The sequence below is a fragment of the Symphodus melops genome, assembly GCF_947650265.1.
Source record: "Symphodus melops genome assembly, chromosome: 11".
NCBI lineage: Eukaryota > Metazoa > Chordata > Actinopteri > Labriformes > Labridae > Symphodus > Symphodus melops.
The window spans coordinates 26,178,104-26,194,714 of record NC_136701.1 but is presented as its reverse complement, the minus strand read 5'-3'; the positions used below and the strand labels follow the sequence as shown (position 1 = coordinate 26,194,714).

The following is a 16,611-nucleotide window of genomic DNA, read 5'->3' as shown; positions in this document are numbered from 1 at the left end:
AGGTCGGCCCTGGGTCTCGCTCAGAGGTCGGCCCCGGGTCTCAGAGGTCGGCCCTGGGTCTCAGAGGTCGGCCCCGGGTCTCTCTCAGAGGTCGGCCCCGGGTCTCTCTCAGAGGTCGGCCCCGGGTCTCTCTCAGAGGTCGGCCCCGGGTCTCAGAGGTCGGCCCCGGGTCTCAGAGGTCGGCCCTGGGTCTCGCTCAGAGGTCGGCCCCGGGTCTCAGAGGTCGGCCCCGGGTCTCAGAGGTCGGCCCCGGGTCTCAGAGGTCGGCCCCGGGTCTCGGCCTATCAGAAGATGTTTGATGATGTCACAGTGACAAAGAGGGAAAACAGTCTGAGCGTAAATAAAAACTTTTATTAAAAGACTTAAATAGAAGAGCAGCTGCAGGAGGGAGGGCGGACGAAGGGAAGTGGTCACAGTTCATGAGCCGGTTCGATTCCCTGGACTGAGTGAAGACATACAGAGGAATGCTCAGTCCTCCCTTTAGTAACCACTGTCGCAGTGCCCTCCAGCAAGGCACTTTACAGCAGGCGATTGATCCACATGACAAACATGGAGGAGTGAGAGAGAACAGGTTCAAACCGTCTGAAGCTGCCTGGACGAGTCTCACTTTAAATAACATTCAACATGAGCGTGTGTGTGTGTGTGTGTGTGTGTGTGTGTGTGTGTGTGTGTGTGTGTGTGTGTGTGTGTGTGTGTGTGTGTGTGTGTGTGTGTGAGAGTGTGTGTGTGTGTGTGTGTGTGAGTGTGTGAGTGTGTGTGTGAGTGAGAGTGTGAGTGTGAGTGTGTGTGTGTGTGTGAGTGAGAGTGTGTGTGTGAGTGAGAGTGTGTGTGTGTGTGTGTGTGTGTGTGTGTGTGTGTGTGTGTGTGTGAGAGAGAGAGAGAGTGTGTGTGTGTGTGTGTGTGTGTGTGTGTGTGTGTGTGTGTGTGTGTGTGTGTGTGTGTGTGTGTGTGTGTGTGTGTGTGTGTGTCACAGCCTGGTGGGCTCCTCGTCACTGTCGCTGCAGTTACCACAGCAGTCCTGCAGAGGGAGGCAGAGAGCACAGAGTTCAGCCTTCATGTTTACTCTCATAGAGGTTTTAATAAAATATAACTCACAGTGTACGCAGCACGGCGTACGTGGTACGGCGTACGTGGTATGTGTACGCAGCACGGCGTACGTGGTACGTGTACGCAGCACGGCGTACGTAGCACGGTGTACGTGGTACGGCGTACGCAGCACGGCGTACGTAGCACGGTGTACGTGGTACGGCGTACGCAGCACGGCGTACGCGGCACGGCGTACGCGGCACGGCGTACGCGGCACGGCGTACGCGGCACGGCGTGCTAGCTGAGGGAAAGACGCTGGGTGGCGGCAGCTCAAAGGAGGATTTTCTGAGGTGCGTTCACTGACCTGTCGGCCAAACAGCCGCTGCAGGAGGCCTTGTTTGGGCGGGGGGGACGGCTGTCCTCTCCAGTCCAGGTCAGCAGGAACCGTCCCGTCCTGGTGGAAAACATTCAGCTCCATGAAACAGTCGGTCTGGATCATCTGCAGGACAGAGACATGAAGTTCAGACACAAAGAGACGCTCCGTGCTCGTGTGCAGACAGAGCGCAGCGTCACCTCGTCCTGCCACGGGATGGACACGCTGCCCGTGGACACTTTGCTGTAGAAGGACTCGTCTTTTGGCTCCAGCTCGACTCCTTTCACCGTGGAGAACTGCTCGATGTCCAGCACGTCTTTACAGTAGATGGCCTGCGGCTGAAACACACACACACACACACACACACATTTCTACGTGAACATTTCCCCTCTTCAAGCTGCAGAGCACGTTGACAGGACCGCCTTCCTCATGTCCAGCAGGGGGCGACCTCACTGTAAAAGAAGCTCCCTGCTCTCTGAACGTGAACGTTGACAGGTCGGGCACTCACGTCAGGAATGAAGGGCGCCTGCAGCATGCCGGCCTCCAGCCGTTTGAAGTTGATGGATCTGAAGATGGGATGGGCTTTGACCTCTGAGGCGCCGTCTCCCTGACAGCCGAGACGCTCCGACGGCTCTTTGACCAGGAGCTGCAGGGTTTAAAACAGGAAGTGACCTCAAGTGAGACGTGTTGCTAAAGGTAAGTCAGGAAGATGTGCGGCGTGATCACGTCTCGTTTCACATCACGAGCTGGAGGAACGGAGACGCCAGTCTCAGACATCCACTCACCATTTTACAGAAGCTTTTGGCGTCCTCTGAGAATTTGCTGGAATATTCCTCGTCCACTTCCTTCACCAGCCGCTCCACTTCCTCCCTCTTGATCTTCTTCTTCCTCTGCTGAAAGGGAGACTGACCCTCGATCATCTCGTACAGCAGGCAGCCCAGAGCCCACCAGTCAGGGCTGAACGTGTACCGCTCGTTCTTCACCACCTCCGGAGCTGCACGCCAGCAGAGAGAGAGCTTCACTTCCTGCTGTCAGACTCATCCACATCCTGTCTGAGGACACTTACCCATGTACCCCACCGTCCCCACGCGGCCCTTGATGGTCTGGCCCTCGGGAACATGAACTGCTAATCCCAGGTCAGATATCCTGATGTGACCTGGAAACACAAAGCAACATGAGTCCAGCGCGTGAGTCTGCTTCTGATCAGCTGTGGAGTCAGAGCGCCCTCTGCTGGTTCACAGCAGAAACCCTCCAACAGACAGTTTGAGCGGAGGCTGCTGTACTCACCGTGGTCGTCCAGCAGGATGTTTTCAGGTTTCAGGTCCCTGCGAGGCAGACGGACACACAGTGAGAACACAGAACGCCGGCTCTACGGGGTTAAACTCTACACAGATGTGATTGGGACCTGTAGGCGATGCGTTCTCGGTGCAGGTCCTCCAGCCCGCAGCAGATCTCTGCAGAGTAAAACACGGCTCTCTCCTCATCGAAACCCGCCTCGCCCATGTGGTAGATGTGAAACTTCAGGTCTCCGCCGTTCATTAGCGTCAACACGAGGCACAGAGCGTCCTTCGTCTCGTAGGCGTACGCTAAACTCACCTGCAGACACACCAGGCTTGTTGTTGTTGACATTCAAAGAAAACAGGCGAAAGGTTTGTGTGGACACGACGCTCACCACAAATCTGCTGTTGACTTTCTCCAGGATCTGTTTCTCATTGAGCGCCATGGACTCTCCTTTCCTCTTCTTTATCCTCTTCTTCTCCAGTTTCTTGCAGGCGTACATCTTCCCCGTGGCTCGCACCTGACACGCACACACCTGAGGGAACAGGTGAAGATTCACTAAACAGGCGCTCCAATGCACCCTGAACTGCAGACGCCGCCGCCGCGGAGCTCCCGCCCTGATGTGTGTGTGCGCGTGTGTGCGTGCGGTTCTGTTGGGTCTTAATTGATGGTGTCGTCACACACTCACCTCTCCGAAGCCTCCTTTCCCTAAGACTCGATACTGTCGGAACGTGTTTTTGGTCACCGGCTGCCTGTCGGAAAAGAAAACAAGCTCACGTTTAAAAACACACATGAGACGAGTTAAAGGTCGACTTCTCCATCGCGTTCTCCTTTTTCAAGCTAACAACATAAAGGTAACCCCCTAGTGTTTAAAATGTGTACTGCAGTCTAAACTCTGATCATCACAGAGAGCTGGCTCCGCCCTCCTCTCACACAAGTCTGCATGTGGTGGACACTGTAGCTTCAGTGTTTAGCCAGCTCTGCATGTGGTGGACACTGTAGCTTCAGTGTTTAGCCAGCTCTGCATGTGGTGGACACTGTAGCTTCAGTGTTTAGCCAGCTCTGCATGTGGTGGACACTGTAGCTTCAGTGTTTAGCCAGCTCTGCATGTAGAGACACTGTAGCTTCAGTGTTTAGCCAGCTCTGCATGTGGTGGACACTGTAGCTTCAGTGTTTAGCCAGCTCTGCATGTGGTGGACACTGTAGCTTCAGTGTTTAGCCAGCTCTGCATGTGGTGGACACTGTAGCTTCAGTGTTTAGCCAGCTCTGCATGTGGTGGACACTGTAGCTTCAGTGTTTAGCCAGCTCTGCATGTGGTGGACACTGTAGCTTCAGTGTTTAGCCAGCTCTGCATGTGGTGGACACTGTAGCTTCAGTGTTTAGCCAGCTCTGCATGTGGTGGACACTGTAGCTTCAGTGTTTAGCCAGCTCTGCATGTGGTGGACACTGTAGCTTTAGTGTTTAGCCAGCTCTGCATGTGGTGGACACTGTAGCTTCAGTGTTTAGCCAGCTCTGCATGTGGTGGACACTGTAGCTTCAGTGTTTAGCCAGCTCTGCATGTGGTGGACACTGTAGCTTCAGTGTTTAGCCAGCTCTGCATGTGGTGGACACTGTAGCTTCAGTGTTTAGCCAGCTCTGCATGTGGTGGACACTGTAGCTTCAGTGTTTAGCCAGCTCTGCATGTGGTGGACACTGTAGCTTCAGTGTTTAGCCAGCTCTGCATGTGGTGGACACTGTAGCTTCAGTGTTTAGCCAGCTCTGCATGTGGTGGACACTGTAGCTTCAGTGTTTAGCCAGCTCTGCATGTGGTGGACACTGTAGCTTCAGTGTTTAGCCAGCTCAGCATGTGGTGGACACTGTAGCTTCAGTGTTTAGCCAGCTCTGCATGGGGAGGACACTGTAGCTTCAGTGTTTAGCCAGCTCTGCATGTGGTGGACACTGTAGCTTCAGTGTTTAGCCAGCTCTGCATGTGGTGGACACTGTAGCTTCAGTGTTTAGCCAGCTCTGCATGTGGTGGACACTGTAGCTTCAGTGTTTAGCCAGCTCTGCATGGGTCTGTAAAGCTTTCTGCGTTCTAACCTCTCTCCATGTTTCATCTCCAACATTGATCCTAGTTTGAGCAGCTTTCTGCTGCTGGAGCTTATTAGAAACATGCAGAGGCTTTTTAGCTCGGGTACAATCACTTCTATCTGAAGCAGTTCCACTGCCCGCTTCCATCGCTGCAACATCTGTTCACCTGATAACTGCTCTCATATCTGGCAAACGGAACAAACATGTAGACATGTAGGATGTCAGTTTTGTTCTTGCAGAATGTTTTTGTTGGAGTTTGAGGATGAAGTTGAAGAACTCCGTGATTTGTGAAAACGTCTCTAAACATCGGCCTGAGAAAGGTCAGGTCAGAGAAAGGTCAACGACCTCACACAGTTCCTGAAAAGCTGCCAAAAGACCAAAATATGTGTTTTTCCTTTTCATTTGATCAGAGACTGACGGAGCTGACTGGGTGTAAACATGGAGAAAAGAAGTCTAAACTTTGAACTCGTTTCTGTTGTATCTCTTCTCCTTCCTCTCCGGTCTGCTTTAACCTCAACTGGCTGCAGCTTCATCTGTTTCTGAGTCGTTCTTTTTCGCCCCCCCGCTGTGATGGACGTGTGAACAACCCGGAGCAGCCTGTGATCACTTCAGTGCACGTTTGAAACTTTACCATTGTGCAATTTAAGTGCTCGTCTGTCGCGCTCACTCAGACGCTGCGTTGGGTAACCTGAGGACAGCGAGGAGGCGTGGGAGTGAGGCAACTCACTGAGCGTGTTCATACTGGTCGCCTCTACATGTCAGGCTGTGTGTGTGTGTGTGTGTTGATGCAGCAGGAGGAGGATCGGTGCCACTGACCTCTCCAGCCACTTCCACTGGAGGAACCTGTTGTAGTACATGCTGTCGAGGTAGTCTGCGAACGGCGCCACGCTCAGGTAGTCGTGGATCAATCTGGAACAGACGGGGCACAGATTATTTATGTCTCGCTCATCATAGCAGTAAAAATGGGAGGAGCCTGATGATGGAAACATGCTTCAATTTCCCTGGGGATCAACAAAGTGTCTATCCAGCTTTATATTACAAAGCCCGTTTGAGCTGCAGAGCGTTCAATGGTGGACGCCACGATTCTAAACTCTCTATGACCTTCTATGACCTCGGCGCCTGTCATGTGACCGAAGGATGTGATTATATAATACAGATCGGTGATGGTAGTCTGAAGTGTTATTTCCTGTTACATCATGCAGTGAGAGAATTCTCACGTTTCCTGTGTGCTGCTGCACGCCGCCTCAACACGTCTGAGCAGAGACGCCACAGGAAGTTACTCAATGAGAGCGCTGAAAACTCGTCCTGATGTTTGATCTGCATCGTCCCAGCCGGAGTGAATGACCTCCATTAGAAGCTTCCTGATTGGTGAAGACACTTGCAGTAAAAGATAAAGCTGCAGCCTCCTGGACTCAGGCGTCTTTATGACGTCTATATCTCTCCATCTTTAGTTTTCAGGGACGATCAGAAACCTCTCAGAGCCTTTATGATCCCTTCTTTCACTTTTTACTTTTATTCCTCCACGCAGCCTGCAGATGTGTTCTGTCTCTCTGCAGATGTGTTCTGTCTCTCTGCAGATGTGTTCTGTCTCTCTGCAGATGTGTTCTGTCTCTCTGCAGATGTGTTCTGTCTCTCTGCAGATGTTCTCTGTCTCTCTGCAGATGTGTTCTGTCTCTCTGCAGATGTGTTCTGTCTCTCTGCAGATGTTCTCTGTCTCTCTACAGATGTTCTCTGTCTCTCTGCAGATGTTCTCTGTCTCTCTGCAGATGTTCTGTCTCTCTACAGATGTTCTCTGTCTCTCTGCAGATGTTCTCTGTCTCTCTACAGATGTTCTCTGTCTCTCTGCAGATGTTCTCTGTCTCTCTGCAGATGTTCTGTCTCTCTACAGATGTTCTCTGTCTCTCTGCAGATGTTCTCTGTCTCTCTACAGATGTTCTGTCTCTCTACAGATGTTCTGTCTCTCTGCAGATGTTCTGTCTCTCTACAGATGTTCTCTGTCTCTCTACAGATGTTCTGTCTCTCTACAGATGTTCTGTCTCTCTACAGATGTTCTCTGTCTCTCTACAGATGTTCTCTGTCTCTCTACAGATGTTCTGTCTCTCTACAGATGTTCTCTGTCTCTCTACAGATGTTCTCTGTCTCTCTACAGATGTTCTGTCTCTCTGCAGATGTTCTCTGTCTCTCTACAGATGTTCTCTGTCTCTCTACAGATGTTCTGTCTCTCTACAGATGTTCTCTGTCTCTCTACAGATGTTCTCTGTCTCTGTGCAGATGTTCTCTGTCTCTCTACAGATGTTCTGTCTCTCTACAGATGTTCTCTGTCTCTCTACAGATGTTCTCTGTCTCTCTACAGATGTTCTCTGTCTCTGTGCAGATGTTCTCTGTCTCTCTACAGATGTTCTCTGTCTCTCTACAGATGTTCTCTGTCTCTCTGCAGATGTTCTCTGTCTCTCTACAGATGTTCTCTGTCTCTGTGCAGATGTTCTCTGTCTCTCTACAGATGTTCTCTGTCTCTCTACAGATGTTCTCTGTCTCTCTACAGATGTTCTGTCTCTCTACAGATGTTCTCTGTCTCTCTACAGATGTTCTGTCTCTCTACAGATGTTCTGTCTCTCTACAGATGTTCTCTGTCTCTCTACAGATGTTCTGTCTCTCTACAGATGTTCTGTCTCTCTGCAGATGTTCTCTGTCTCTCTACAGATGTTCTGTCTCTCTACAGATGTTCTGTCTCTCTACAGATGTTCTCTGTCTCTCTACAGATGTTCTGTCTCTCTGCAGATGTTCTCTGTCTCTCTATAGATGTTCTGTCTCTCTACAGATGTTCTCTGTCTCTCTACAGATGTTCTGTCTCTCTACAGATGTTCTCTGTCTCTCTACAGATGTTCTCTGTCTCTCTACAGATGTTCTGTCTCTCTACAGATGTTCTCTGTCTCTCTACAGATGTTCTGTCTCTCTGCAGATGTTCTGTCTCTCTACAGATGTTCTGTCTCTCTGCAGATGTTCTCTGTCTCTCTGCAGATGTTCTGTCTCTCTGCAGATGTTCTCTGTCTCTCTGCAGATGTTCTGTCTCTCTGCAGATGTTCTGTCTCTCTACAGATGTTCTCTGTTTCTCTGCAGATGTTCTCTGTCTCTCTGCAGATGTTCTGTCTCTCTACAGATGTTCTCTGTCTCTCTGCAGATGTTCTGTCTCTCTACAGATGTTCTGTCTCTCTACAGATGTTCTCTGTCTCTCTACAGATGTTCTGTCTCTCTGCAGATGTTCTGTCTCTCTGCAGATGTTCTCTGTCTCTCTACAGATGTTCTCTGTCTCTCTACAGATGTTCTCTGTCTCTCTGCAGATGTTCTGTCTCTCTACAGATGTTCTCTGTCTCTCTACAGATGTTCTGTCTCTCTGCAGATGTTCAGTCTCTCTACAGATGTTCTGTCTCTGCAGATGTTCTCTGTCTCTCTGCAGATGTTCTCTGTCTCTCTGCAGATGTTCTGTCTCTCTGCAGATGTTCTCTGTCTCTCTACAGATGTTCTCTGTCTCTCTGCAGATGTTCTCTGTCTCTCTACAGATGTTCTCTGTCTCTCTGCAGATGTTCTGTCTCTCTACAGATGTTCTGTCTCTCTACAGATGTTCTCTGTCTCTCTGCAGATGTTCTCTGTCTCTCTGCAGATGTTCTGTCTCTCTACAGATGTTCTGTCTCTGCAGATGTTCTCTGTCTCTCTGCAGATGTTCTCTGTCTCTCTGCAGATGTTCTGTCTCTCTACAGATGTTCTCTGTCTCTCTACAGATGTTCTCTGTCTCTCTACAGATGTTCTCTGTCTCTCTGCAGATGTTCTCTGTCTCTCTGCAGATGTTTTGTCTCTCTGCAGATGTTCTGTCTCTCTACAGATGTTCTCTGTCTCTCTACAGATGTTCTCTGTCTCTCTGCAGATGTTTTGTCTCTCTGCAGATGTTCTGTCTGTAAAGGTTTGTTGAGGTCTTACTTGGTACAGTCGTTGAAGAGCTCTTTACAGGACTCGTGCTGCAGCCTCTCAGTGCACTGAGCCAACATGGCCTCCTCCACCTCAGGTACATGGTCCTCTGACTGCAACACACACACACACACACACAGACACACACACACACACACACACACACAGACACACACACACACACACACACAAACACACATGGATAGGAATGATTTTAAGTTTGGGGCTCCGATGGCCGAGTGGCTGTGCCGCCCCCGGCAGCACGGACCTTTGGGTTGAAGTATTTGTCGACGAGCTCCTGGCCGCACTCCTTCCTCCTCTCGTCCGGCGTCACCTCGTACTCCGCCTGAAAGACAGAAAGAGAGAGAGGACGATCAGCTGCTGCATCAGAACAGTACACACACACACGCACACACACACACACACTCTTCTTACCACAGCATCCAGGAACTTCACGCAGCGTCTCAGCTCAGCCCGCGTCTCACAGAACTGTCTGAAGAGTAAACGTCCGATGGGCTGCCGCTCACACAGGCTGCTGTAGTCCTTCTCTGCGCACACACACACACACACACACACACACACACACACACACACACACACACACACACACACACACACATTAGAGGGTTTAATTTACAATCACACTTTAAAGCCTTTCTGGTGTTTCACTTCCTGCCGGGCCTTTGACTGACTCTTGGCGGAGAGTGAGCGGTCAGTGAAGTATCTCTTCCTCACACGGACGGCAGGACGGATCGCCTCATGACCCCCAGGTGGGGCCGCGACCCGACCTCGGATAAGAGAAGATGGATGGAGGCGTCATGGTGGAGCCCCTGTAAGAGGCCCTCACAGATTCACAATTGACCTTCAGTTAAATGAATAAATGAACTGAGGAGGTCTGGAGTCTTCTTAATGAGCTCAGCCTGACCACGTCGTCTCTCTGTCGGCGCCACGTCGTCTCTCTGTCGGCGCCACGTCGACCACGTCGTCTCTCTGTCGGCGCCACGTCGACCACGTCGTCTCTCTGTCGGCGCTTGGCCTCGGGGAACGTTGATTTGCATCCTTCATGTGATGCAAATGGAGGCAGGAAACCAAACAAATGATTCAGAGGAGGGAAAGACAAAACGCCACGGAGATCGAACCACTCACCATTATTCACAAGTCCTGGTCACAGCGACACGCTGCGTCCTCTCAGGACATTTGCATCTCTCGAAATGTTTTGAATATTTTATGAGTCACATCGTTTGTTTGTCTGTTTGTAGCGACAGATTTGCATCTCTCAGGTCAGAAATAGACTCGTTCGTTTACCTCCAAGCTGAAATCGAAGTTCATCATCAAACTCATCTGCAGCGTTAGCATAAGATCCCCGAGAGCACGGAGCTGTAAACAACAACAACAGGACTGATCTTTACTGTAAACAACAACAGGACTGATCTTTACTGTAAACAACAACAGGACTGATCTTTACTGTAAACAACAACAGGACTGATCTTTACTGTAAACAACAACAACAGGACTGATCTTTACTGTAAACAACAACAGGACTGATCTTTACTGTAAACAACAACAGGACTGATCTTTACTGTAAACAACAACAACAGGACTGATCTTTACTGTAAACAACAACAACAGGACTGATCTTTACTGTAAACAACAACAGAACTGATCTTTACTGTAAACAACAACAGAACTGATCTTTACTGTAAACAACAACAGGACTGATCTTTACTGTAAACAACAACAGAACTGATCTTTACTGTAAACAACAACAGGACTGATCTTTACTGTAAACAACAACAGGACTGATCTTTACTGTAAACAACAACAACAGAACTGATCTTTACTGTAAACAACAACAGGACTGATCTTTACTGTAAACAACAACAGAACTGATCTTTACTGTAAACAACAACAGAACTGATCTTTACTGTAAACAACAACAACAGGACTGATCTTTACTGTAAACAACAACAACAGGACTGATCTTTACTGTAAACAACAACAACAGGCCTGATCTTTACTGTAAACAACAACAGAACTGATCTTTACTGTAAACAACAACAGGACTGATCTTTACTGTAAACAACAACAACAGGACTGATCTTTACTGTAAACAACAACAACAGGACTGATCTTTACTGTAAACAACAACAACAGGCCTGATCTTTACTGTAAACAACAACAGGACTGATCTTTACTGTAAACAACAACAACAGGACTGATCTTTACTGTAAACAACAACAACAGGCCTGATCTTTACTGTAAACAACAACAGGACTGATCTTTACTGTAAACAACAACAACAGGCCTGATCTTTACTGTAAACAACAACAGGACTGATCTTTACTGTAAACAACAACAACAGGACTGATCTTTACTGTAAACAACAACAGAACTGATCTTTACTGTAAACAACAACAGGACTGATCTTTACTGTAAACAACAACAGGACTGATCTTTACTGTAAACAACAACAGGACTGATCTTTACTGTAAACAACAACAGGCCTGATCTTTACTGTAAACAACAACAGGCCTGATCTTTACTGTAAACAACAACAACAGGACTGATCTTTACTGTAAACAACAACAACAGGACTGATCTTTACTGTAAACAACAACAGAACTGATCTTTACTGTAAACAACAACAACAGGACTGATCTTTACTGTAAACAACAACAACAGGACTGATCTTTACTGTAAACAACAACAACAGAACTGATCTTTACTGTAAACAACAACAGGACTGATCTTTACTGTAAACAACAACAGGACTGATCTTTACTGTAAACAACAACAGGACTGATCTTTACTGTAAACAACAACAGGACTGATCTTTACTGTAAACAACAACAACAGAACTGATCTTTACTGTAAACAACAACAGGCCTGATCTTTACTGTAAACAACAACAGGACTGATCTTTACTGTAAACAACAACAACAGGACTGATCTTTACTGTAAACAACAACAACAGGACTGATCTTTACTGTAAACAACAACAACAGAACTGATCTTTACTGTAAACAACAACAACAGGACTGATCTTTACTGTAAACAACAACAACAGGACTGATCTTTACTGTAAACAACAACAACAGGACTGATCTTTACTGTAAACAACAACAGGCCTGATCTTTACTGTAAACAACAACAGGACTGATCTTTACTGTAAACAACAACAGGACTGATCTTTACTGTAAACAACAACAACAACAGGACTGATCTTTACTGTAAACAACAACAGGACTGATCTTTACTGTAAACAACAACAACAGGACTGATCTTTACTGTAAACAACAACAGGCCTGATCTTTACTGTAAACAACAACAACAGGACTGATCTTTACTGTAAACAACAACAGGACTGATCTTTACTGTAAACAACAACAACAGGACTGATCTTTACTGTAAACAACAACAGGACTGATCTTTACTGTAAACAACAACAGGACTGATCTTTACTGTAAACAACAACAGGCCTGATGTTCTTCAGGGTGCATGATCTTTATGCTGAGTCATGCTTGGGGGAGGTCAGCGTGGTGGGAGTTCCCCGTGCTGGTGGATCGGTGGACTGGAGGTGTGAGGACAGAGCTGCAGGACGGGACAGAATGTGCTGTACATCATGAACCTCCACAAAGAGGAGTCTGTGCAGGCTTCATTGAGCCGTCACATCACGGCCTGTGTGCTGCTGGTCTTTATGTAAGAACCAGAAGGCCGGCTTGATGTGAGCCTGCAGCTCTGAGCAGGACGGCTCTCTGAGCTCTCCTTTGTTTCACTCATGTGTGTGATGCTCCACGTTTATCTCTCAACTCATGATCAATGTTGTTATCAGAGCTGAGAGATGAAGCAGCACGCATGCACAGGTCTGCTGCTCCAGCCGCTGCGATGGAAGCTGATCAGACCGCTCAAAGTAACGCTGAAGGAAAAGTTCCCGTCTGTCCGTTTGGAAACGATCATGCCTGGTGCTGAACGCTTCAGTCCTCGTGTTTTCAGAACTACAGGAGGTTCAGGTCCAGACGCACGGGCGGACCTCGTGTGCACCGTGGCAGTGATCAGACGGCGTGCGAGAGAGATAAGCTGCATGTTTCGTGCACGCTTCGTGGTAACGTGCGAGAGAAGAAGGAAAGAACACGTTGCTGACAAAAGAGGAAGTTGACGGTTTCCTTAAAGTCTCCAACTCGACGCTTTCTTCTTCTGCTTTCATAAAAACCGTGCTCAGTGACGGTTGGTTTAATCGTCCTGCGCTCAGCTTCTCGTCCGTCTTTATCCTCAGGTTTCACGTCACTCTGTCACGTGTGTGTGCAACTTCCTGTCTGTGTCGCTGTGTGTGTGTGAGACGCCGCGGTTGACTGAACTCGTCAGAATCTAAACGTATTACATCGCTCTGACTGTGAAGAACGCTCGAATAACTGCAGCAATGAGAACTCTCATATTGGACTCGCACACACACACACACACACAGACACACACACACACACACACACACAGACACACACACACACACACACAGACACACAGACACACACACACACACACACACACACACACACACACACACACACAGACACACACACACAGACGCACACACACACACACACAGACACACGCACACACACACACAGGCCCCAGGCGTGACCTTCTCCTTGGTCACTCTTCTTCTACAGTTATAAAACGATCCTTACAATGAGAGGAGTCATTCTGCTGCTTCCTCTTTCTGCAGCCGCCACAGTTTCCTCTGTGAGCGTTTACTGTTTTTTTAATATTCCGCCGTGCTGCGTTCAGAGATCACCAGCTTTTTCTAAACTGGATCCGTGCTTGATATACAAAGAGTCATGAAGGACACTTTTCACTGCACGCTGACAAACAGAAGAGCATCTAGAACAACATGAATAAGGAAAAGTGAAGTTACAACAGCTGTCTGTCCTTCCGTCCACGCGTTGATCAGGAAGCGGTGCAATCCTCATGATTACAAAACTCAACAGTTCAATCATGATGACAAAAAGAAAAGTTCTCTCTGTGAGAAACATACAGAGACAGCTCAAAAGTAAACAATTAAAAATACGTCTTTGAAAGTTTTTCTTTGAGATGGTTTGAGTTAGTCGACCTATTTTAAACACCACATGTCCTCCTCCTCTTCAGGTGAAATCAGTGTCCTCGCTCCTCTTCATCATGTGTGTGAAGTGTGTTGTTGTAAATCCACTCTGATCCTGTATTTGATCATGTCTATAAACCCCTCTATTTCAGCCCTGCTCAGAACAGGCTGTTTCTGTGTCTGTAGCTTTAAATATGTAAATGAGCTGTGTCTGACCACGCCCCCTCTCTGGAAGGGCTCGGGTGTACTCGCTGCTTTCTGGCTCCATGTCCTATTGTTTACGGTGAGAAGGCAGACTCAGAGGGCAGAACAAACACCTAGCTGTGGGAGTGTCACCCACCTGGGGGAGGGGCTACTGCCCTTTGTGATGAAGGGAAAACTTTCTGAAAAGTGGAGCAGGCAGAAGACGGAGAGGATGGACTTTGGTTTCAGAGACACGCAGAGTCACAGACAGAAAATGTCAAACTTTTCTTCATCCTCCAAATAAACGACCAGAACAAGACAGGAAATACAGAAAGTGCTTTGATTTATCTCCTCTTAATGAGAAAATATCATTTCAATGATTCCAATCTCTGTCCATTATAAGGCCTGACACACTAACTGCCAATTTCCACATTGTCCTAGCACGCTGCTTTCCATCAGCGCCAACGTTTTGCTCTGTCAGGCAGCGTGCACCCTTCACCACTATAGGTTAGCTTCTGTAGCGTGAGCACTGCCATGAGCAGGTGTACACACACCTCAGGAGAACTACAAGATCACAGGAGAACTACAAGATCACAGGAAGAACTACAAGATCACAGGAAGAACTACAAGATCACAGGAAGAACTACAAGATCACAGGAGAACTACAAGATCACGGAGAACTACAAGATCACAGAGAACTACAAGATCACAGAGAACTACAAGATCACAGGAAGAACTACAAGATCACAGAGAACTACAAGATCACAGAAGAACTACAAGATCACAGGAAGAACTACAAGATCACAGGAGAACGACAAGATCACAGAGAACTACAAGATCACAAAGAACTACAAGATCACAGAGAACTACAAGATCACAGAGAACTACAAGATCATAGGAGAACAACAAGATCACAGGAGAACTACAAGATCATAGAGAACTACAAGATCATAGAGAACTACAAGATCACAGGAGAACAACAAGATCACAGGAAGAACTACAAGATCACAGGAAGAACTACAAGATCACAGAGAACTACAAGATCACAGGAGAACTACAAGATCACAGAGAACTACAAGATCACAGAGAACTACAAGATCACAGAGAACAACAAGATCACAGGAGAACAACAAGATCACAGGAAGAACAACAAGATCACAGGAAGAACTACAAGATCACAGAGAACTACAAGATCACAGGAGAACTACAAGATCACAGAGAACTACAAGATCACAGGAGAACTACAAGATCATAGAGAACTACAAGATCACAGGAGAACAACAAGATCACAGGAAGAACAACAAGATCACAGGAAGAACTACAAGATCACAGGAAGAACTACAAGATCACAGAGAACTACAAGATCACAGGGGAACTACAAGATCACAGAGAACTACAAGATCACAGGAGAACTACAAGATCACAGAGAACTACAAGATCACAGAGAACTACAAGATCACAGAGAACAACAAGATCACAGGAGAACAACAAGATCACAGAGAACTACAAGATCACAGGAAGAACTACAAGATCACAGGAGAACAACAAGATCACAGGAAGAACTACAAGATCACAGGAAGAACTACAAGATCACAGAGAACTACAAGATCACAGGGGAACTACAAGATCACAGGAAGAACTACAAGATCACAGGAAGAACTACAAGATCACAGAGAACTACAAGATCACAGAGAACTACAAGATCACAGGAGAACTACAAGATCACAGGAGAACTACAAGATCACAGGAGAACTACAAGATCACAGAGAACTACAAGATCACAGGAGAACTACAAGATCATAGAAGAACTACAAGATCACAGAGAACTACAAGATCACAGAGAACTACAAGATCACAGGAGAACTACAAGATCACAGAGAACTACAAGATCACAGGAGAACTACAAGATCACAGAGAACTACAAGATCACAGGAAGAACTACAAGATCACAGGAAGAACTACAAGATCACAGAGAACTACAAGATCACAGAGAACTACAAGATCACAGGAGAACTACAAGAATACAGAGTAGTGTGCAGCGCTGATGAACATTGGCCGTCAGATGAAACACTTCATTTTAATGATTTAATGTTTGTTTCTGAAGTAGCTTCTTAATGTGACTCAAACACACACACTGTTATGTTCTTGACTTGGTTTGACCCTCCAGGGCCGCCATAACAAACCATGACCATCACAGATGAATGGCTCTCTCAGTTAAAGGGTCTTATGTGGGTTAATAATAAGAGTGTGATGGAATAAGAGCCTTTGATGTGCCGTGTATACATCATGTCCTGACTTTTACATTCATCGCCTCGAGGGCGTGCGCCGACCTTCAGATATGATTCATGTCTGTGTGTAATAAAGCTCTGTGTACATCAGAGATAGAGATGCTTGTTCAGGCTTTCCTTACCTCGGTACCCTGACACCATGAGGGGTCACATGGCTTCACTATTTATTGATCAAGCACAAATATGGTGTTTATTTAAATACCAGCCTAAATGCCAGCCTTCCTTCTTCTGTGATTGGGTTGTCTGGGGACGCCACGGTGTGGTCACGAGCTGAAAGAGGTTGGGAACCACTGCGCCCTCAAACACAGCTGACGGACACTACTGAGGGAAGCACGAGTTCA

The 16,611-nt window shown here is 47.3% G+C and overlaps 1 protein-coding gene across 1 annotated transcript in view; it reads right to left on the bottom strand.

Annotated features, from left to right (window-relative positions):
* Positions 1 to 336: 336 nt before the first annotated feature.
* The window catches only part of grk6 (G protein-coupled receptor kinase 6), a 22,203-nt gene continuing 5,928 nt past the window's right edge, over positions 337 to 16,611 (bottom strand). Inside the window, exons 3-16 of the mRNA XM_079355822.1 lie at positions 9,143 to 9,255; positions 8,976 to 9,053; positions 8,720 to 8,820; positions 5,564 to 5,656; positions 3,366 to 3,429; positions 3,072 to 3,212; positions 2,805 to 2,995; positions 2,687 to 2,724; positions 2,466 to 2,555; positions 2,185 to 2,393; positions 1,908 to 2,045; positions 1,600 to 1,737; positions 1,391 to 1,525; positions 337 to 1,018 (exon numbers count right to left, since the gene is read on the bottom strand). Of these exons, the coding sequence (XP_079211948.1) occupies positions 968 to 1,018; positions 1,391 to 1,525; positions 1,600 to 1,737; positions 1,908 to 2,045; positions 2,185 to 2,393; positions 2,466 to 2,555; positions 2,687 to 2,724; positions 2,805 to 2,995; positions 3,072 to 3,212; positions 3,366 to 3,429; positions 5,564 to 5,656; positions 8,720 to 8,820; positions 8,976 to 9,053; positions 9,143 to 9,255 (1,580 nt within the window). The 3' untranslated portion in view covers positions 337 to 967. The remainder of the gene's footprint in view (positions 1,019 to 1,390; positions 1,526 to 1,599; positions 1,738 to 1,907; positions 2,046 to 2,184; positions 2,394 to 2,465; positions 2,556 to 2,686; positions 2,725 to 2,804; positions 2,996 to 3,071; positions 3,213 to 3,365; positions 3,430 to 5,563; positions 5,657 to 8,719; positions 8,821 to 8,975; positions 9,054 to 9,142; positions 9,256 to 16,611) is intronic.